The sequence below is a fragment of the Amphibalanus amphitrite genome, unplaced genomic scaffold, assembly GCF_019059575.1.
Source record: "Amphibalanus amphitrite isolate SeventyFive unplaced genomic scaffold, NRLGWU_Aamphi_draft 000946F_arrow, whole genome shotgun sequence".
Taxonomy (NCBI): Eukaryota; Metazoa; Arthropoda; class Thecostraca; order Balanomorpha; family Balanidae; genus Amphibalanus; species Amphibalanus amphitrite.
In genome coordinates, this window is record NW_024882440.1 from 133,677 (window position 1) to 156,320 (window position 22,644).

General features: G+C 55.9%; 1 protein-coding gene across 1 annotated transcript; it reads right to left on the reverse strand.

Annotated features, from left to right (window-relative positions):
• Positions 1-661: 661 nt before the first annotated feature.
• LOC122368416 (zinc finger CCCH domain-containing protein 13-like) lies at positions 662-22,422 on the reverse strand. The gene is made up of 5 exons (XM_043342321.1): positions 22,322-22,422; positions 15,079-17,683; positions 12,042-12,149; positions 10,002-11,466; positions 662-1,699 (listed from the first exon to the last, which is right to left on the reverse strand). The coding sequence occupies exons 2-4, from the start codon at positions 17,632-17,634 to the stop codon at positions 10,021-10,023; spliced, it is 4,110 nt and encodes a 1,369-aa protein (XP_043198256.1). The 5' UTR covers positions 17,635-17,683; positions 22,322-22,422; the 3' UTR covers positions 662-1,699; positions 10,002-10,020.
• Positions 22,423-22,644: the final 222 nt, after the last annotated feature.

Below are 22,644 nucleotides of genomic sequence, written 5' to 3' on the forward strand. Positions count from 1 at the left end.
AACATGCATGTTGCGGCAAGCAATGATAGTGAGTGCTCACGTACTTCTTGATTGCTGCAAATACGACTCAATTGACTCGACTATCGGCATTTCCCGCTAGTGGATTATGTGTTGTTACATCTTAAATAGTCCGAGTCGTTGCAAGATGTCGAGATGTTTTTTTTTCATTTATCTAAATTCGTTACATTACCCGTGGATGTTGGGGCTTGCTTATGTTGGGGTTTTGCATTCGTAAGTCGTAACACAGCGGGCTACTTTGTTCTACTGATATGCAGGGTGAACTATAATCTGGGGCAATTAACAACCCGTGTAATTTGGGCCTCAGCTAAACGACGCATTTCTAAATGAAAGTGTCTTATTAATTCAATTAATTTAGGTCTCTAGAGTAGACTTATCACGCATATCATGCCACGCTACCTTCAATTACGGCGGAAGGTCATGGCAGTCCCCGTCGGGACTACTGCAAATAAACGTCGCTTGACGAATGCTAACTAGTGTGCATGACCAATGGACGTTCTGTTCAGACTACCGAGTAGCGCCCCCACGGCAATGTTGCCAAAGTTCAATGCAGATTAGGAGAAACCCGGTAGCTGGATGTGTGAGATGTCAGTACGCCATTGCACAGTACCGCTCGGTGAAAGCACAATTCAACAAACCCGGCTGTCGGCGTTTCCCGTTAGTCGATTCTGTATTGTCACACATCAGGGAAGGCTTAAACAAGAACACAACGTTAATCACGGTTAACAACAAGCTCAGAGGCAAGTGGCCACGCGGCAGTGAGGGCCGACTGCCACGGACGCTCGATTAGTGCCAGCCAGCCAGCACGCCCGGTTAGCACAAAGTCCCTGCACGACTGACAACACGCGGCCCGGCCGCTCCGAACGTTTTCAGGGAGGGAAAACACTCCCCCAGGGTCGCCCCAAGGTCACCATATAGCTTCGGGGGCTCCACGGTCATAGCACCACAGGGATAATCACTCATCACACCGAATCGTCAAACAGCAGCTCAGAACATGGTCTCGGCGGCAGTGTGGCGGCGCCTTGTCTCACAGCTGGGACACGTTACGGGTTCACCTGGCCGCTCCCGAGCCTTGAGTCCCACAGGCAGTGACACTGGTCCCTCGTGGGTGTCTGAGTTGTCTGACAGCTCTGCGGACTGATGAGCGGCAGTGTTGTGGCTCTCGGCCGCGCGAGACACAAGCGGCGCGCTGTAGATGCGACGCGCTAGTGAAAGTGCGTGTCGGCCACGGGGTCCCACGGGGTCAGGGGCAGGTCACAGGTCACCGGTGGGTCACGGGTCGAGCGGCGGGTCAGCGCGCGGCCGCCGCACAAGAAGCAGTGCCCGGGGCTCTTCTGACGCAACGGCCGCGAGGCAAACGACTGCGAGAGACGGCAGCGGCAGCCAGGGGCAGTGGGGCGTTCAGGTCACAGCCGGTAAGGGACGATGTCCCGGCCCGGATATCGTGCCCCGCGCCGGTCCCGACCGCTCCACACAGTTGTTGCGTTTGTAGCTGAGCTGAGTGGTAGCTGGGTCGCTGCTGTCTCGGCCGCCACGGGGTTACCTTCATCGTCCTGACCCGTGTGTTCCCGGCGACGTATCCGCTCCCACAGCACAGAGGGAGACTAGAGCGACGCGGAGACTCCCCGAGCTTGCTGTTGATATTGGCAGCTGTCGAAGGTAGCACCATCAGTGGGAATATCTGTAAAGAAGGAACGAACTGTTATAAGAAATGCATGCATGAAATGTTGAGAACAGGATGGACATGGTTTTTTCTTATAACAACACGCTAAGACATCATTTATGAAAATGCAATAGATGCATTAACTTGGTTCCCTTGTATGTACGCAATCCTGGATATTCCATGCCCTAGCTGGTGTGATTCAACCCGTTTTAGTGCGAAGCTGATGACGCGCCCGTGTGACCAGTGCCGCCGTGCGTCACCCCGACCCAGTCCCGCCATGGTGACAGCGCCTGGCAGCGCGCTGCGCCGCCAAAACAGCGCCCGAACGCGGCGCTCGTTTGACCTCAGAAGGCCGTCGAGCGACCGGCCGTGACGGTGGCGCCGCGCGGTGGCAGCAGCGCGAACTAGCTCGGTGGGCGGGCCGCTCGTCTTATATGGTCCGTCGGCCCGCCATCCGGCCCGCCAGCGGCGGCGGCTGTGGCGCTGCACCTGCTCCATACTCCGCACAGAAAACAGACCCGCCTAATAAAAAGCACACAACATGCTATCGTTCTACCAAACTGCGGAGAAAAAATATCGCAGATTGGGGGTAGCGATACGGCCTCGGCGTCCGTGCCTCTGCGAGCGCAGCGGATGTTGTGACACCGTTGACGGCGTCTCGGGACGCGCCGTGTGGGCGGCGCACGTCGGCGACTGTTTATCCGGAGCGGCGTCTCAGTTCGACCCACGGCTGCAGCGCGCGGGAGGGAGTGTTGGTAGGGCCGGGGAGGGGCGCTGCATCGCCCATCGAATCCAGCCGCGGGGGCCGAGACCTTGGCGGCGCGGAGCGCGGCTGCAGCCGTGGGCTGGTTGGCTGGTGGGCCCGTGTGGAGGGCTCGGCCTGCTGCTGACAGCTGTGCGGTGCTACCAGCTGGCACCTGCCAGACGGGGATCGAATCCACTGACAAGCTGATTGACGTGACGTATAATTGTGGAGACGTGAAATGGGGCGACCGTCCACTCCATATCGCTTAGAGATGGTGAAGATACCGACAGCCCGAGCCAAGCGCCTGGTAACAATGAGGGCACGACACATGTTCTGGCACATACAGCTTGAAGCTTATCCAAGCCAATGAAATATTTCACAAATCAAACATTTCTTAGAGGACTTTGAAGTCTTCTATATGGTTTTAAAGTTCGGCGTATGGTGTGCCAATATTTCCTGGTGGGTGGTGCTTTCCGTCTGTTGAACGGGGGCAATACCCATGGCACGTGCCGAGGCGAACATGTGCCAAGTCATGGCTAAATGGATTAGCCTAATGATAATCAGAAGTCATTCCAAGTTCCAAGGTGAGTGGGTTAAACCAGTGAATGAAAAGAAGACAAAAGACGAAATTGAACACAAAAAGTTGTGTTTCCGGAGCTGGCTGAACCGCAGAAGCCGTGACGCGGATGTAAGCCATCAACACAACATCGGCAGTCATTCCCCTATCATTATCGGTCGAATGCACCATTGGTGCTGGCTGTGTGTCAGTGGATTTTCCAGATCAAATTGCACACGTTCAGCCGAGTGCTCCCACTTACACTGTCAGCTGCGTGGTAAAAACGAGCTGCGAACGCCGGTATTTGCGCCCGAGCTTCCAGCGCTCATGTGTGAAACACTATCTGTTTGGGTTGACTTCATGGAACGCCCAGTGCGCGTCAGCTAGTTTTGCCGCCGCCATGTCATCCTATTTGGGTGGCTGACGCCTACACCATGACCTTCAGTCAGATCGATAGAGACGGAAGCCCGACAGAAGAACTCCGTACATCCAAATAACGGGCTTTAAGCTTCCCGTACCCTCGGCTGTTTACCCCATCTTACCCGACAGTCACAGCAAGTGACATCCGTTTAGCATTGCAGTCAGCCGGCTGAACAAACCGTTCGGCGTATACCGCGGCGCCGGCACGGAGGGTCGTGCTGCCATTACGAGTCGTTTGTGTGGCGTACGCCGCGGAACTGACGCTTTGTCTCGCCAGTTGTTGGTTGACGGGTTCCATACAAAGCCTTACGTCCAGAGTGGTCTCACGGAGTGGGTCTCGCTCTTCACCGCTGCGGGACGGCCTCGGGTAGCAGATGTGACAGATGCCCGCTGGGTTCTTGTTTAGACGGGTTCCCTATCTAATTCGCAACTGTGATAGGGTTGTGTGGGGTTTCAAGTAGCTTGAGAGTGTCATTGCATGTTTCAGTCAATAGTGTTGAGCGGAGGTGAGGAGTAGAAGAGCCATTCACGTGAGCACGTGTCAGAAGCACGTGATGTGCACGCGATTCTAGCTACCCTTTCTGAGTGCCGTTTTGGGCATCGAAGAAACTCAAACGACCACTACATCAGCCAGGTGTGAGCCGCACTATGATCTAGTATTCTTTTCGTCAAACCGTCACAACCGGGTGCTAGACCATGCCCGACATCATCCATAGGCCGTGCTCCCGCCGCCGCCGCCGCCGTCCGTCAGCCGCGTCCCACTCGGCCGCCGCCGCCGCCGCGCGACCTTGGGTGAGGGCGGCGGCGGCGACGGCCGGACATCTGTGACCAATGTGACCCTTTGCACGGCTCGCGGCGGCCTGACCACCGCGGGTCGCCGTCACAGGCCTCAACACCAGTCAACACGTTCCCCGTGCCGGTTTGAAGCCGGTGTGAGCACGGGTGCTCTGACTGTGGACGGTTTTGTGGAGGGGTGTTCGCGTTGGCTGTCGAGGTCAGACCAGCTAGTCGCGTCAGGAAGTGCCGCGCCTGTCATTCAGGGGTGTGCCTCGTCCTTAGGACGTGATCGGACGTGGCATTGGGCTGGGGAAGTAGGTCATCTCGATTGGTCGTGGGCTTCACATGTATGTGATGGTTTAGTCAAGGTCGTCTCAATGTCCGATCATGCATATTTCGAAAGTGGCTGCTTTGAGTATGGATGCCGCCTCGGCTGCTGTCATGCAAGGAATTTAGATATTGGGATGCATAACTGAAGCTTCTGTTAATGCTGAACATTGTTTACCATCAATACCTTAATTTTTGGAAGCCTTCCCTGAACATTGTTGCTCTCGTGCTGGATCTTAATGGCTAATTGCCAGTACCCGCATCATGCATGTGTTCACCACCCGTAATTTGTTTTCGACAGACATCGGTATCTGTTCACACGGTATAATTTGAAATAAATAGAAAGTGCTGTGGACTCCATGAGTAGGCACATCGCGATAGAGGGTCTGTTATGGTTATTGAAACAGCTGCCGTGGAGTTTGAGAGACTGCAAGAAGGAACAGGACACCAACCGTAGGAGACTGCAACGGAAGGTCGCTCAGTATCCATGAAAGACTGCAACATAAAACATAACACAACACCAAAAGGACTGCAAATAGGACCAAAACACTAGCTGAAGAAGACTGCAACGCCGAACATAACACTAGCCCTAAAAGACTGCAAGTGGGACCAAAACACTATCCTTGAAAGACTGCAACGAATAACAAACCACCAGCACTGAAAGACTGCAGCTCAGACTAGAGCACTATCCGGGAGAGACTTCAATGAGGAACAGAACAATAGTCGAGGCGCTTGATCTTTGCGTCCCGCATGCTGGTCAAGCGGCCCACGCGAATAGAAACGTGTGGTTGATGTTACATGCCTCTAGCAATTGTTCTGTGAGTCTTTGTGAAAATTTATGGATGTGGTGACAAGGTATTAGATGGATGGGCATGCCTGTTTTATGAAACACAGCAAATCATTGCTTCTTCTATAAATTATAATCAACATTGGACGACAAACGCCTTTAGCAACAAAATCACTCGGTTGCACAGCGCAAACATCTTGTCAAAACAGTTCCAAGCATGCTCATTGCTCACTGCTCATTGCAATAACTGTTCGGTTTGGATGTTCCCATCGAGTTTCCACGGTGGCTGGAGGTGTCTGTCCCACACCAATCAGGACCAAATCATACGGTCTTTGTGTGCCGGTGAGAGCACCGACCGTGGTTTGTCGGGAGCACGGGACGACCGGTCGGGAGGGGCGCCCAAACGGGGAGAGTGCCCACTATGGTCCCACGCCTCCTTCACTATAACGGAGCGCGGATATTGCATGCAGGCGAGGCTCATAAAGCTGAGGCGGAAAAACTACGAAAACCAGAACCGATTTCATGGAACGTATTATCATACGCTTATCATTGGTTTGAAATTCATTCAGCTCATTTTTCTCAAATGACTGACAAAACATGCTTTATCACAAAGTCGTAAAATGCCACTGCATCGCAAGAACCTTTCCAACCGCAATTATGTCGAGTATTCTGCATGACACGGGCCCGGCTATCAAATGCAGCCATGCATTGTGCCAGAGCGCGCGGCCCGTGGGCCGCGGCTGTGGCCGGGGCGTCTCGCATCCTTACAAGGTGAAGGAACCCGTAACCATTGCACGCTCAGTGCGCGCACGTGAGGCAACTTTGTCGGACGCGGAAACCGAGAACCACATGGCTGTTTGAGCTGAATACGATACGCGTAAATCGAATATTTGGGCTGGCAGAGGATAAACAAATGAGGCGGTGGGCTTCGAAGGTGCTGTTGTGGAGATGGCAGACTTCTGGTACATATGTCATGCTTGTGTGATAAAGAGCAAACCATTCACCTCGATTGTAAAAGAAGAAAGACGTTCCTTCGCAGATATACTTGGAGAGCCAACGTCCAGTCACAAGGGCAATTCCCAATAAGCAATGCTCATTTCGGGTTCTAGCATTGTATCTGATATGGCTGAGCTATACTGGGCCGTTCCCAAGATCTCCTTTCAAACACCAGCCGCGCCTCGGCATTTAGCTCGGCAGAACGTTTGAGAGCGCGTCCAAATGTGGCCGCCCGGCTGCTCCATATGCATATATGTAGATGGTATCACCAACCATGAGTGGTACGGCTCACGCCTGTTCTATGCGGAGAGGCGCCGCCGCGCTGGCGAGCCGGCGAGCTGCCCGGGTCACCGACCCAGACCCGACCCGACGGTCACCGCTGAGCTGGTCCCATTCAGACACCCACACCGGAGCTGGGGCAGCCGTCTGACCCGGGCTGAGCGGGCGGCTTGGCGGCTGCACAGAGTCGGCAGAAGTCGGGGTCATGGAGCACAGGCTGGGGATGGGGTCAGTCTCTCGCCTCTCCGGCGCGACTGACACGTGCACAATTGAACAGTTCGCTTCTTAGTAAAACTCGCTTGCCTTTCGATCACGATGCGCCGGAGGATGACACATTCTCGAAGGAACCAGAGAGCAGTTGATGGGTGACGACCAGGCAGTGCCCTCCCGGAGCACAGTAGCTGGCCTGCCATTACCCTACGGCAGAGTGCCATGTTCGGTTTACGCCCACGAACTCTCCGCACTCTCCAGACACAGTCGACTACATTACCGGATCACCTCTTAACCAGCGACAGCCAAGCAACGTTAGCCGTTGATGGACACCTGTGGGCGAAAAGCCGCATTTGGTGTCCCCCACCCCCATCTCGAAGTGTCGAAACTGGGGCTAGGACGACTGGCGGGTCAGTTCCCTTGTTTTGTGTTCCCTCGCAGCGGCCTACATTGAACGCGCTCTGGGCTACTTGCGCTGCGTCTTCCCACAGCTGCTTGCTGCAGCTCCTCACAGCTGCCTGCGCTATACGCTTTCCCACAGGTGCTTGTGTCAACGTTGAGCCAGCGTATAAAGCCTCGTTTGGCGCTGGGCAGTGCTGTGACTGTCTATTTGGTGACTGATGTGCTGTCCTGCACTCCATGAGCCGCCCGGTATAGTCAGATATATAATAGGCTGACAGTGACAGCGTCTGCTGGCGACTGGCAGATGACACTATGACAGCCTGCCGACAGTCCGTATGCGTGTGCAAATTTTAATGGGCAGTGCCGACTCTAGGTCAAGGAGGGCTTGTGTGACTCGGCATAAAAAAGATGAACAAGACATCTATGTTATGGTAGACCCTTCCAACTCTTAGCAGATTGGCTTTGAAGATTAGTATTAATGAGGTGATTATCGTTTCTCCAATCAGTGCTAGTCTTTGAACATACTTTGTCGACTATGCCTGATTGTATGTATATCCACTGCCCAGGCGTCTGACCGTCTTTTGCTCCCACGGCTGTCAGCCATTTTAGAGATTATAACACCGGCGCCGGTCAACCAGCCGGTGGCTGGGCTGACCTCAGGTAACCTCAGCTAACCTCAGGGTGACGAAAGCGTCATCAAATGTGGCCGTATTCGGCGCGAGCCGCGCCAGCTAGCCCTGCTCTGCCGGGAGGGAGAGAGGGCAGGCTGGGAGCTGGTCATCTGAGACGAAACGGACGAGATAAATGCACCGCTACCAGTCGGTGAGAAAGACCGATGGCACCACGGAGACTTGTACTCAGAGGTGCCAACATACAGGGACATCTGTCAGGGGAGATGGTATCTAGAAGAGTCCCATTGCCTGCTCGTGTTTGTTCAGTGTTCGCCCGTAAGTGCCGAATGGTGTGAGGTTACCTGGGTGGATAACCTTATCCCCTGTTACATGTAATCAACCGGTATGTCTACCGCTATCAGATGCATAGTAAGCAGGATTGGCTTGCTTGGACTTGAGCTAGTGTAACAGAACAAACGTCCTCATTAACGAACCGTAAAGAAAGATAAATGTTTTTATCTCTCATTAGTGGTCACAGGACTTGACATCGTCATAAGGCATGACCACGGAACTGGGACAGTGTGATTTGTGCCGAGGCGAATACAATTTTACATACAACCATGACGCTGACATTATTTATCAGCCTAACTGTGCTGGAATTTTGCTGGCAGCCAGCGAAGCGTACCCACATTACGGGCCGGCCATCATCCATCATTACTGGCCAGCACATCAGCGGTAGCATCGGGCGCAGTTAGCGCGGATCTCAAGGGCGATTTGCAGTGCAATCAGCCTTGGGGCCCGGTTCTGGCGGTCGGTTCGGTCCGTGGTACGATGTCGCCCGGCGGGTCCGCCGTCGGCTCGGCCGGGCAAACAGGACCGCCACCGCTCTTTGGCGGGATAGTGCGGCCACACACGCTACACTGCCGGTCGGGAGGCGCCCTCCTGATGCCGGTCACGTCGCTCGTTTGACCTGTGTGTCAACACGGGCGGCAGCCGGCGCCTTGGTCCGCATACTTCCGGCGGCGCTGGGCGGCGGAAGTTAACACTTCCGGCATTGTTTGGCAGCTGGTGGGTCGCCTCTGAGTGGTTGTGAAGTTTGATAAGGCAAGATAAAACTCAGACTCCGGTCTCCTTTCGACAGCAGTGCTGTCCTGTCGCTATTTCATGCTGTGGATCTAACTCCACCCAACTACCTTCCCCACTGAGCCGACCTCGCCCGCGCCTCTCCGGTATCCCCCGCACCACAGATGACCTCCGAGTGGCCACTCACACATCATAGGAGTCAATCGCCTGCCCGAACCGCCCAACCGGCCGAACGGGCGGACAGGCGGCCGACCTTCTATGGCAGAGCCGCCCACACACGCGGGGCGGGGCAGACGGTGCAAGCCGGCTGGTGACGTCACCCCGCCTCCAGTGTGTGTGACGTCATCAATGAACTAGTGACGTGATGTACGGAGGCGTCGGCAGGCACGCAGCCTCCTGGATGACTGACGCGGCAGATATAGCCAGCGAAAACAATGGCTATTAGGTCACATCCGAGGCGCAACCGCCGCCAAAAATGGCAATGGAATTTGCCAGGTACGCAGAAAGTCCGTGCAGTATTTATAGCTCGGTAGGTGGCCTTGTAGGATGCATGTGTGATGCCTGGGTTTATCGTGTGGTGCATGTGACACGCTCACGTCGAAAACAAGAATGAATGAGTGAATTGTTGCAACATTTCACTGTAAGACAAACAGTGGTATGCATCACACTATAAGGGTAGCGTCGTAACTACAACGAAGGTGAAATGCGCGTACCTTCAGCACAGCACTGTGCGAGCGAAGTATTGTTCAGTACCTGCTACAATACAGCATGGCATTGCAGGCGCATGTGGCATGAGGGAAATGGGCAGAACCCCAAATATTATTGCGTGCCAGAATGGGACCGCCACAATAATGCTCTAGAAACTAACAAGCATGGTATCCTACACCAAAGACGGCAATTTAAAATGTTCCAGCGCTGCAGCAGTGCACTTGGCATTGCTGGCTAGCTTGTGGTCGGCCTGCGGTTACGTATTGGGCGCATTGTGTGGGTCGTGCTCATTTCGGTGAAACGGTGGGTCATTGACACTGATCTATGGAGCGATCGAAACTAGTCTACGGAATGGCACTAGTCAATGGTGACTCTATGGGTCTTTTGGCTCTATGGGACCTTCGGCAGTCGGCACTCACCTATTGGCGTTGATGTCGGTTACCGCGCCGGCCGGTCCTCGCTGCGGTACGTCGACCGGGAGCCCTTGGGCAGGCTGGATGACCGAGACACCGCGTGACGCTCCTTGTCGCGCCTCTCCCGGTCCCGGTCCCGGTCTCGGTCCCGGTCTCGGTCCCGGTCTCGGTCTCGGTCTCGGTCCCGGTCTCGGTCCCGGTCTCGGTCCCGGTCCCGGTCTCGGTCTCGGTCTCGGTCCCGGTCTCGGTCCCGGTCTCGGTCCCGGTCTCGGTCTCGGTCTCGGTGGCGGTCGGGGGACCGCTCGGTAGAGTTCTCCAACTCGTCCCGCGAATCGCGGCGCGGTCGGGGCGCGCGGGGCGGTCGTCCGCTGGCACGGCCGTCCCCGCCGTTGCGCACACCGTCGCGCGAGTCGCGACTCTCCTTGCGATCATTCTCATAGTTGATGGTCTTGTCGTTGGGATGTTTCAGTCGGAATGGTGTCAGCATAGAGAAGGACCTGGAGACCTTGCGCCGCTCGACGGTGGGCAGTGGCTCGCTGTCGGCGGCCGCCGTGTCCGCGGCTCCGTCCGGTGAGGGGATGTCGGCCACGGTGGTGGCGTGCAGATAGACGGACCGCTCGCCGCTGGCCGTGGTGCGGCTGGCCGCCGGTCCGGCCGGCTCGCTGCCGCTGCTGTTCAGGGACGAGGTGACACTGTGTGAGTTGCGCCGCCCGCGCCGCTGGCCGGTGCCGGCCGCGCTCGGCCGCCGGCTGGGTGGTCGTCTGCCGGTGCCGCTGCGCCCCGAGTCGACCTCGTCCTCCCCCGGGTAGCGCCGGGAGAAGCTGGCCGAGCGCGAGGCGGGCCGGCCGCCGCCGCTGCTGCGCTCGTCTCTCCGCCGTGTGTGCCGCTCGGCGGTGTTCCGGCTGGTGCGCCGCTCCTGAGTGTCGCTCTGGTAGCGACTCTCGCGGTCGCTGGAGCGGTTCGAGTCGCGTTTCTCGGCGGGAGGGTGGCGGCGAGGCTCGCGACTGTCGGAGCGACGCTCACGGGAGCGGCGTGGCGCCCGCTCGCGGTCCGATGACAGCTGGGCGCGCTCGTCAGAGGTGCCGTGGCTGTCCCTGCTGACCGAGCGACCGTCCCGCCGGCGGCTGATGGTGCCGTGACCCGAGCTGGTGGTCCGCCGCTCCCGGCGCTCGGCGCTCGTCCGATTCATCTCCAGCGGTCGGTCGGGCGAGAACGAACCTCCTCTCGGGTCTGGAGAGTGCGATCCGCGCCGCTTCGGCGAGTTGGAGCGGCGTTTCTCGTCGGAGGATTTTCTCAGGTCCAGCCGGCTGAGCGTGGCCGAGAGCCACCCCTTCTTTTTCGGTTTCTCCGTGGATTTTTCCGGTGACCGGTCGGCAGACCTCTCGCGGGACTGTCGGTCTGGCGATGCGGACCGCGCCCTGAACCGCTGCCGCTTGGTCTCGTCGCTGGAGACCGATGAGCGTGGTTTTTCCTGGCAAAATACATAACAAATGTGTAGTTACTGTGTTGATTACCTATACAATGGGGCATCGAAATTAGTATGTGCATGATACGCCAGCTTTTAGCGACATTTATGAACACTGTCAAATAGAGGCTTTCAAGCAATGAAGACTTCTTTCTCGGTTAAATCTCAAGGAAAATGAATGAATCAGCTGGCAGTTACCGCGATTCACTGCGTGAAAACTTGATTGAAGAACAGATTATGTGGCTTTGGTACGCGTTGAGCATTAGCATTATCAAGGTCTCTGTGTAAGATAATCCCATGTCCGGTCTTTTAATCCAGACCAAAAATGGCGTATTGTGGTCGGCAGACAAATCCATTACAGATAACATCTGTCAGGACGGTCGGCCGGCAATGGCTTGTCTACGGCCAGACTATCGTGACTGGGCGGAGTACCGCAACTAGGGGCGTGGGTCCGGCCTGCCCCGTGCCGTCCTCATAAGGTCTGGGAGGCTGATGGGAGGCGGCAGGCGCGAAGTCACGGAGCGCAGACCGTCTCAGTCTGTTCGCCGTCCGCAGCGCTGTGGTGGGGATATGGAACTCACCCTGTCCTCACGGCTGATGGCCTCGGAGCGCCGCGTGACCTTGACCTTCTCAGAGCGTCGGTGACCCCCATCGACCCTGTCTTCGTCCGTGCGAGAAGACCACTCGCCCTGAAATAATGCCGAGAGTGAGCTGGGAAGGGAAATGGAAGTTTTCGCCTGCTGATGAGGACGAAATCTGGTGCAATGCTGGTCGGACATTCTTTTCTACCACAATACCCGTTCAATATAAAACTTCATCTGTTGAAATCGTTCTTTGCCCACGTTGGCCCACGTTTAACTATGCATTTTGCGCTGACACGTTAGGTTATTGAGTTTGAAGTGGTGCAACATTCGATTCTACCAAGCACTTTCGCTTGGCAGAATAAAAACGTGTTGTAGACAGACTTCCTAATCACACCGAGCAAAACATAAGAATCACGAATTATAAACCGTTCGCTATGGTTCCTTTGCCGCTTATATATGACCATACTTGTACGACATTATTTGACGGCTCATTCCGGCTGTCTCGTCAGTGTGCTATCACAGCGCCTAAGACACGCGTCTCGCCCATTCAATGCATTCCTAGCGTCATTCTGCGGATAGAACGCGGCGCACCGCTCGGTGTCTGGCTGTCCGCTACAAGTATAAGAACAACCTCACCGCAACGGTAGCCCAGCACCTTGCATGTGCACTGCAAACCTACATCAGAACAACAGAAACAAACTGTCGACAAATGTCCGCACTCGGTGCGTGTGCTCGTATCGTGCGGGGATGTCGCTGATAATCGCGAACACTTACGCAACAGCCGCGTTAAATTGCAAATGAGCACACGCACATGTACCGGCGGGGCTCATTAACATTCTGCTTGCGTGAGAGTGTGTGCGTAACGTGTATGTACGTCCCGAGCCGGAGGAAGGACGAGTGAGGTCGCGTGGTGCGTGAGCTGACCAAGGCTCATGACTAATCGTTAAATGGCGTACAGTTTTGAAGGCTGCACTATGTTTCATATCGTATGGTACTGACATTATATTGTGAGCTGCTATCCGCGATAACGATTTACTGGCCTACACGTGTGTGTAGCAGAATTTCGCCAAATAAATGTTCATCCAGCTTCTGTTTCAGTTTCTGCGCCGTTCTATGGAACAATCGCCCATTTTATGGCTGGCCTTCTTGTGAAAACGGCTGCGCCGGTGCATACCGAGACGGCACCCTCGGTCGTCCGCTGAAGCTCGCGCTGACTGCGCTATGAGCCGAGCTTAGGTGCCAGGCCAGCGTGGGGCGCACTGACGACCGTCATCACTCATTGCTATCCCCAGAGCTGTTCCTTTGTCTCCCGTAAGGCGCCGGCCGCTGCGCCCATTTTATGCAGCAGCACAGGTGATTATCGTCGAATTGAGACGAAGATGTGCCAGATTAGGTCGATATACGATTTAACGGCTGCGTGATTTGGAGCGATCTAATACCGGTCGGAATGCATTGTTATTTTTCATGGAGCGCTCTCTCAGACGGTGATGGCACGAGTGGTGTACTCTGAGGGTCGTTTTAGTGGCCCGGTTCTGGGCTTCCACAACAGGCTGGCGTGTTTGCCAGAAACCGCAGACCTCGGTGAACTTGCAATGATGATCCATGACCACCCCAGCCCTCTCGTTCTCCTCTCTCTCTCCCTCTCTCCTCTCTTTCTCATTTCTCATCTTTAAATTATCGGTTCCCTGGTCTCGAAGTCTCGACGCCTGAATTAATTTAGATGCAACCACTTTAGACGAATAAATAAAGGACTACCGTGTCGGATATGTGTTGACAGGTCGCAGGCACCGGCCACAGGCCCCGAGTGCCCCCTGAACTCCGGCTGTGTGCCGCCGGTCCGCCCGCGCCTCCCCGGCCACCACGGCCCCCTGCTCGGCTCGATCGCGTGTCGACTGGCCACCACTGCCGCCGCATTGATGAGCGGCACCGCTGCACAACTGGCCGCTCCACGGGCGTTTTGCAGCCGAGGTCGGCCGGCCGGTCGGCGGACGAATGTCGTGGGCGGTGGGGACGAGTGAGGGGCAGACGGAGCCGACATTCACTCCACATCGTTCGCTTCATACTCAATATTTGCTCCAGACGCCTACTCTCGTGACCGATCTGGCGCAACACTGATTTGGGTGGTCACATCTCTCACAAACTTCTGTTAGATTTCCTCGCGACCACTGAGTCAATTTTTCAGTCAGTTTTGATCTTAGACTCCCATGAACCCTCCCCTTTGCGGGTTTTCCAATGAATTTTCAGCGGCTTGTCAAAGGGAACCACTGATGAAAAGGAGAGGTGGGCGTGTAAGTCCAAATCACTTATTCTACGTGACCCTTTGCCTAGGCTCATATGAGGGACGTTTATATAACGGTCCGCGGTCGCATTTAAAGTGGCGAATTTTGTTCTTTGTTCGCTTCTAATTGCACAAACAATGTATGTGCTTATCGTCTCTAACATCTGGCACACCGTCTCATCAAGGATTCGCGTTTTATTGCTGCACATGATTTATGTGTTCCTTCTAGAGCAGTGAAGGGACAATAAAGAAAACTCATTTGGCTGGCAATGTTTAAAGTTCATTGTAAATCGAGACGAATAGAAGCCATACGTGGTGCATTAGCATTTCTTTCAGCTGAGCGCAACGGTAAGGATGTCATTTTTCACGTATTTTGACACTTGAATCGCCCTCACGAAGTTCACTTGTCATTTTCGGATGCGTCTTACGAATGCTTATTTGGCTAAACCTTCATGTTTGTATGACAAATAGCCATGCAGCTCAACCTGACGGTAGATAATCGCTCACTTCACCTTTGTATACTTTTTACAACTATACATATATGTATGCTGTGGATCAATGAAGAAACATGCCTACAACAATATTTCGCCCTTTGAAGAACAAAGACCGCAGAGAGGACCTCATGGAACGTGGGCAGCTAGGACAGGATCACTTACGAGCCTAGCCACTGTCTCCGTTCCGGCTTTCACCCACACACCTCCCAGCCCTTCCCCGCTCTGCTGTCGGGAGATGGCACTCCCGTGTCTCGGTACTCACATGTGGGTCCCTGTCTCCGTCGCGGGGCCGCGGCGACTGCTCGCGACCGTCGCGTCTCTCGGACGTCTGGGTGCGGCTGCTCTCCACCCGGGTGATGAAGGTCTCCGGGGTATCCTTGTGCGGCCGCCACGAGCCGCCGTCGGGCTCGTCGACCCCCTGTCGCCGGCGCCGACCGTTCTGCGGACTGGGGGAGCTTCCCTCCTCGTCACTACCACGGAACTCAGTGAACTTGGCCAGACGAACGTCAGAAGGCTCTTCTTCGTCGTCGTACATGAACTTGATCTCGAAGTTCTTCTTGCGGTCGTGTTTGTGCTTTCCGTCGTGCTGGCGGTCGCGTTCGACGCGCTTGCGCGCCCTGCCGAGGGTGCCCGTCTCGCGCTCTCGGCTCTCCCGGTCGCGGCTGGTGCGGTCTCGACTCTCGCGGTCCCGGCTGTCGCGGTCGCGGCTGTCGCGTTTGCTGTGCGTCTCACGTGTCTCGCGTGTCTCCTTGACATCGCGTCGGTGGCCGTTGACGGTGCGAGGCGGTCGACGCTCCTCGGATGGGTCACGCGAGTCGCGGCGACGCGGCGACTCGGACGAGCTGCTCACGTGGCGGGTCGACGCGTCGGCGCGACGCACATCCACGCGCCGTGTCCTGGTGGTTTCGGTGCGCCGATCATCCCGCCTCTCATCCCTTCGTTCGTCTCGCCTCTCGGAGCGTCGACGCTCGGTGGTCTCGCTGGGACTGATCCGCGGTCGATCGGGGGACATATCGAAACCGGAAGATACCTGACGGTCAACTCTGCGGGAGTCACTGGGCTCCGGACCGCTGCTGTGGCTGCCGCTCACAGACAGACGGATGACGTTCTCTGTCTCTCTGGGCGAGCTCTGCCGAGGAACGCTGTAAAGATCACCACCGCGGGGTGCGCGGTAGTGCTGCTCCTCGTCACTGGGAATGGATCCCTCCTTGACTGTGCTGAGTCGGGGCGAACGTTCGTTCGGCCTCTCTACGGGTCTATCCGTCCGACGGCCGGTGGTTGTGACAATCTCAGGCGGCTGCTCTCCGATCATGACGATGCTGGAGCCGTAGCGATCGCGACGTGAGTCCCGCTGCTCAAACGAAGAGTCGAGCACGTCTTCCTGGAACCGGTACGACCGCGTGGCTTCCGCGTGGCGTGAGCCACGAGTCGGCTCCGGCGGTTCGCTCTGGAAGTGGTAAGTGCGCGTGCGCGTCTCCGGCACATCATCGCGGTAAGTGCGTGGCTCACCGGACGAGTCGTACTCGTAGCGGAAGGTGTGGGTGACCGGCGGCGCGTCCGGGCGGATGACACGGATGCCCGGAGAGTCGAACGGATCAGTATCGAAAGAGGATGGCAGAAGTGGCGACGGCTCGCGGAAGTTGCGGCCCACGGGTGGAGAGTCGAACTCGTACGAACGCTCCAGTTTCGGTGGTTCGTAGTTGTAGGTTCGTGTCAGCCGCGGTGGGTCGACGTCGGACGATTCGTGGTCGTAGAGTCTCCGTGGGAAAGTGCTGTTGAAGACGTTCATACCTGGCACATGGTCTGGGGACGAGGACCGGCTCCGCGGTTTCGTGCGGCCCGGCTTGGCATCCGGCGAGCGGGAGCGGGACCGGGCGATCTGATCGATAATGCGCCGACTGCGGCTCTCAACAGAGTCCGAGTGGCTGATGATGTCGGCATCCTCTCGGCCGATATAGCTGAAACCGTGCAGCGGCCGGTACTGGCCTGGCGCGCGGTCAGGTCTCGGCGGAGGCGCCTGACGTGGCATAGTGTCTGGCTCCAGGCGTTTGATGCTCGGTCGGCTCGCCTTCTCCCTCGAGGTCGTCTTCAGCGGCGCCTCGTACTCGGGGGTGATGCGGATAGTCGGCAGGGTGGGTGTCGAGCGGTGACCCGGTCGAGAAATCAGCTTGCCGTTCAGCCTCTTCGGGTTGTCCACCTCGTTGTCTCGAAGGTCGCGATCCTCACTGGACGGACGAAGTTTGTTCGGGTAGCTGGAGCGATCGTCGCCGTCCTTCAGGCTATTCAGGTTATTTAGGTGATCCACCTGACTTGAGCTACGCTTCAAAAAGCCGTTCACCTGCAGACGAGTGAACTCTCCCTCTCGTGCACGCTCCCTCTTCAGAGACTCCGCCTTGAGGATGTTATTCTTATCCGCCTCGAGACTGCTGCTTCTGGGCGCCGGTGCCGGAAGCGTGTTGGTGCTCACCGACTTCACCGAGCCCGCCTTGCTGCTCGGCTTGTTCTTCTTCTGCTTCTTCAGCGACGCCCTACTCAGCGAGCCGAACTTCTCGGGCGTCCTGCTCGGCCGCAGTCCGTTGTCGACGGGCCGCTCTGTGGTGCGCACGTCGCACGTCACAGCGTCCAGCTGGCGGATGATGTCCTCGGCCTGTCGGGCCACCTCCTCCGCGCTGGCCGGCGGCGGCTGGCGGTGCAGCACGGCGCGACCTACGGAGGGCCGTCGAACGTCCACGCCGCGTCGGAACGTCACCCGGCGACTGGCGTCCGAGCGCTGACTGTCTGAGCGGTGCACCGTGGGCGGCGCCAGCTCGCGCGGCATGCCGACTAGCCTGCCGCCGCGCGCATCGCCGGCGGCGCAGCGGGCCTACCTGCCGGCAACGGATCGGGAACGGTCACGCGGGGTCAAAGGGGTGACGTGGAGGCAGATCTCGGCTGTGGTAACCAGTAACAATCGGCAAGTCTTTATTTGAGTTTTCGTATGCCAGCTAATATTAAGTTGTTGAGTTTTGGTTGAGGTTAATTGCATGCATTTTATGGAAAGTGCCATAAAAGACATTTTTTCTGTTGTTTGTCCCTGCACATTATGATGGTCGGCTAAAGTGCGCTTCAAAGTGCCTTGTCAACACAAGATTTTATCGTTTGAAAGCGAGTGTAACGAAGAAACTTAGAAGGAAACAAAGCTGGCATGATCGTTGAGTGCAGCGAGTGGCACGGTGACATGCTACCGCTGGGAACGGGATTCTTGTGACAGCCTAGCATGCAAGTTAGGCAATGCAACAGAAGGGCAGTGACATGAGCAGCGCAATATGATAGTTGTTCAGACGTTGTCGGTTCCGTGACGAATGCGCAAGTCACCATGTTACGACATCGCAAATGTATGTGCATGCACACAAGGATGTTGCGCACAGAGAATGGCAAAAAAGGATGTACCGCTGCCACAGGTTGTGAGTCTCCACGAAGAGCTCTCGAGGATGCGGAGCTGCTGTATTCCTCGGAATATGCCCAGCTACGAGTTGGGCTCCAAAAGGGGCCGGGCGTGGGCCTGTGCTAAGTGTGTCGTCTAAAGGAATGTGCTTTGTACACGCCTGCCCTAAGTGTGTCGTGTGCTGGAATGTGCACCTGCCCGGCCTCTTACATACATCCCGTTCTACAGCTTACATCCCGGTCTGTAGCGGGTGCTGTCTCACGGAGTGTCTGTGTCATGAGACGAAGACGACATGGGTGGATGACATATTCCGATAACCACTCCGAAGCACCGTATGCCCGATAACCACTCCGAAGCACCGTATGCTTGCGTATGAAAGCGCCGTTTGTCATCGTGTACACTGCATCTGTTTACTAAGTAAGTTCGGTGGAGAGGTGATCAGAGCTATTTGCATGCATGGACGTCGAGCAGCAGATGGTGGCATTTTTAATCCGGTAGTTGCAAACATCGAACACGTCTCTGTTAAGCATTAATGCCGGTGAAAGGGGCATTGTCTGATGATGAGATCACCACTGATCAGGATAACTAGAGACCACCGTAGGGCTACGCCGCATCCCATGATTCCGCCGAAGCGTGCAACGGACGTTCAGTTTGAACGCTTCCCTGTATAGGTTATGAGCTTTATGGGCAGCCACTGCGTTTTCCTTAGATCGACCATTCGTCATGTCATTGTTGCAATGGGTGGGCGCCGCTGAACAAGCATTACATAAAACATATCGCGTCTTTTGATCCGGCTGCAAACGGCAGCGCTGTGCTGCGTGTGGAGTTTCAATGCGACTCTGCGAATACCGTTCACACGGGCTGAGACTAGTGCTGTGTTTGAGTCTAAACATTGCGCCGGTTTTGGAAGGTCCTTCACGTTCGGTATGTACCCTCCACCTTGGCTAGTCGGTGGTGAACTCACACTCAGAACGGTTCCCGGAAGGACCACTCATGATGCCTAAAGCGCACCTCTCCCGCCCACTCACTACCGGTCACACATGGAACTATCATTCCTTTGATCCCTTCCCTTCACTGGGCACCCGTACATACGTAAGTGTGCCCACTCCCCATCGCCCCCTCCCCCTTACACAACCATGGCCCCTCCGCAGTCATCCCGTAGTATGTCCTTCCTTCACCGGCCGCCGCTGCTCATGGTTCAGAGCTCCCCTCCGCTGCATTTATCTCCATCCCTCTCCGCCAGAAGTTTGCGCGGTGGCTCAGCTGCGGGCTGGCCGCGCCGCCGGCGGCTGGTGGTACTGTTCGATGCATTATTGATGGTGGGGCTCGGGCGGCTGCACCCAGTGGGCTCCGCCGGCTGCTGGGACCGCCACGGAGCCGCAGCACGGCAGCAGCTCTCGGTCGGAAGGGTGCAAGGCCCCTGGCGGCTCCTAACGCTCGGTCGGTGGTATATCGGAGGTCGCGTCAGCTTTTTCTGACCCCCTTTGGCGCTCCCACTGAGGGGTGTGAATTGCGTCCGGTTCACTTCGGTACGTGATTTGTCATAGCGCACACCCCGCTGTGTCTTCTTTCGGAAACCACTCTATACTGAGGGGTGCCGTAAACGTGTCGTAACTTAAACTCTGCCTCATCATTGTCAAATGAATATTTTGTTGCTTTGAAACTGCGGGATCCATGCGCTCGACAGCTTGCTGCTTAGGTGTAAGTGCCAAATTCACTTCATGATACCGTGAGACTAAAAAGGGAAATGCAATTGTGCCTTGCCTTGCAGCTATCCGGTTTGTACCTAAATGCCAGAGCTTCAAAGTTCGACTTGAGATGACCTATGATTGCAGGCCGCAGCGGCGATCATTACACTGGATTCATCCTTATGGCAAAATGCCATTGCTGTTGAACCTTTCTCCCAGAATATCTATGCGATCTTCTGAGGCAGACCGCCCGTCACAGTCTTATTCAGTCATTCAATGCAGACGCCAGACGTTCGCCCTGAAGGCGGTACTGGCCGTATGTACCTGAGCTGTCACTCAGCTCCCCATCTGCTTGACCGGACGCCGCGGCTCTCCCCGCCGAGCTCACCGAACCGAAGGGGACATCTACAATTCATGCCATTGCTGAGGTCAAGCCGTCAAACCCGTGTCCGGCTCGGCAGACTGCCAATCCGTCAGACGACAGAGACTGCCTCCGGGCACAGCCGTCTGTCCGTGCCGGCCCACGTGACTGTGACGTCACTCTGTGTTAGGCTCGGCGGCCAGGTCAGGTGACGGGGCAGCGATTGTTTGCGGTGAGTGTGGAGGCGGGGTGCAGGGGCGGTAGTAGTTCGAGTAGGAGGCGGCCGCTGAGCTGGTGGGAGTGAAGTAGGCCTGCTCCTGATATCGGGACACCGACACTGCTCTCTTGCAGCTGCGGGGAGCTCTGTAAGGACTCTGCCCATTTCGATCACAATTTTCGAGAGAGTGGTTGTGTAATGTCTGATGAGGATGAGATCGCCAATTAAAGTCCAATTAAATTTAGTCGTCCTGCTGTTTCGAGCATATTTTAGCGATCATCGCCGCACAACAAGAGAGCGAAGACGGAGTTGTTTTACTTCATTTCTAAGCTGATGCGCTTTTAGAGGTCGCTGGCCTGAGGCAAATAATATCATGACAGAACGGCATTTTAGGTCGGTAGGCGTATTGTACAGTGGTTCTATACCTGAATGCTTTCAAAACATTCTGCTATAATATAAACCTACCGAGCTTTATGGTTAGAGCAAATCAGTGTCTTACTTATTGCCTGCAAGTTCAAAGAGCCGAGAACCGCCTTGTTAACGGTCCGTCCACCCAGTCAGCAAAACTGCCCGCCGGTGTCTGCTGGAATCGCCAGAACCGGGCTTCACGGAGGTGGCGTGGGCGGACGGCCGGGCCATAAGTGGACGCCCTGACACTGAGGCGAAGGCACGGGGCGGGGGACTGGTCGGCACGGCACGGGAGTCTGGTGGGCACGGGAGGGGACACGGGTCGGCACGGGACGGCACGGGACGAGACGGGAGACTAGTGTTGGTTGGGACGGCTCGGAAAGAAGTGCTCGGAGACTAGTGTTTGTTGGGACGGCTCGGAAAGAAGTGCTCGGAGACTAGTGTTTGTTGGGACGGCTCGGAAAGAAGTGCTCGGAGACTAGTGTTGGTTGGGACGACTTGGAAAGAAGAGTTGGGTCGGCACAGGAACAGGCTTCAGACAATTTGACCACGAGGTGGAAAACGTTGCCCTGCTGGTTGGAGACGGAACAAGAGAAGGTGAACAGGGAATGGGCTCGCTTGCTTATTCCGGAACGGATCATGTGAAACATCATGACAGCGACCGTGGAAAATTAGCACTTAGTGGATGGGCTCGGATGACGGCAGAGATGCTAACTACTCAGAGGAAGCCGTACCGGCCGTTCCCATATATATAGAAACGCTATGAGCAGTGTAATTTTGTTTGCATTATTGCATTATGCGCATTTCTCCATAATTATATCGGTGTAATCAAATTACAATTATTTATCATTTCATTGTCGCACATAAATAACATAAAACAATAGGCATAGTGATACGAGTCATTACTGTAGGATAAGTGAAAGAGAAAAGCCGTTACGACTTGCAATCAAGAGATAAGACGCAACTTATATGCGAACGCATGGGAATCTACTGCCGATCACCAAGGCATAGCGCACCTGTTCTGGAGAAATTGCATAAAGAGCATATGAATGTCATGCAGAGCCGATTATCACGTGCTTGCGATATCTAGCCGTTGAAAAGATATCGCATGCCGAGGAAATTGCGCCTGTTTACACATTGCGACAATAAGGAGGCCGGCAAACGGTGGCGATTGTCAGCGCACGGAACAGATGCCAGGAAAAGATAGTGACTCGGTCCGCTAGCTCTAATATCATGTAAGTCACCAAGAAATCAGCGCTTTACCGTGCATCAGCACATATCCACATATTTGCAACGAAGTGCAATTGCATAATGCTGCCTCACAAGCTTCACACTGACACCCGTTGCCATTTTCCACCACCACTCTCCGCTATATCACCCGTGTTCACCTCTCAAACCCGTGCTCACCTCTCTGAGGACTCCTCCGTGAACAGGTGCGGCTCTCAGCAGCCGTCAGTGCTGCCGGCCTCACAGCGACCCGTCTCCAACGGCACACCGACCCGACTGACGCTGCCACCAGCCGCTCACGGCCGCCGCGCCGCCGCCGTCGTGACATCATCCGTGACGTCAGAGACCGCCGCGCAGCACGCCCATCGCTCCGGGGGCGGGGGCGGGGGCGGCCGGCCCGGGCGCCGCCCACCGACCGTCCTGAACGATGGCGGATCTGACCGCGTTTGTGGTTATGAAGTGGAAGTGGTTTGATTCGCTGGAATGGCTTCAGCGGTGTTGGT

Bases quoted from the DNA above. Each gene is read 5' to 3' on its own strand.
- LOC122368416 (XM_043342321.1), bottom strand. From the start codon at position 17,634: ATGCCGCGCGAGCTGGCGCCGCCCACGGTGCACCGCTCAGACAGTCAG. The intron at 12,150-15,078 runs GTGAGTACCGAG...GCATTATTTCAG, and splicing joins ACGGAGACAGGGACCCACAT to GGCGAGTGGTCTTCTCGCAC. The intron at 11,467-12,041 runs GTGAGTTCCATA...GTATTTTGCCAG, and splicing joins CCATCAGCCGTGAGGACAGG to GAAAAACCACGCTCATCGGT.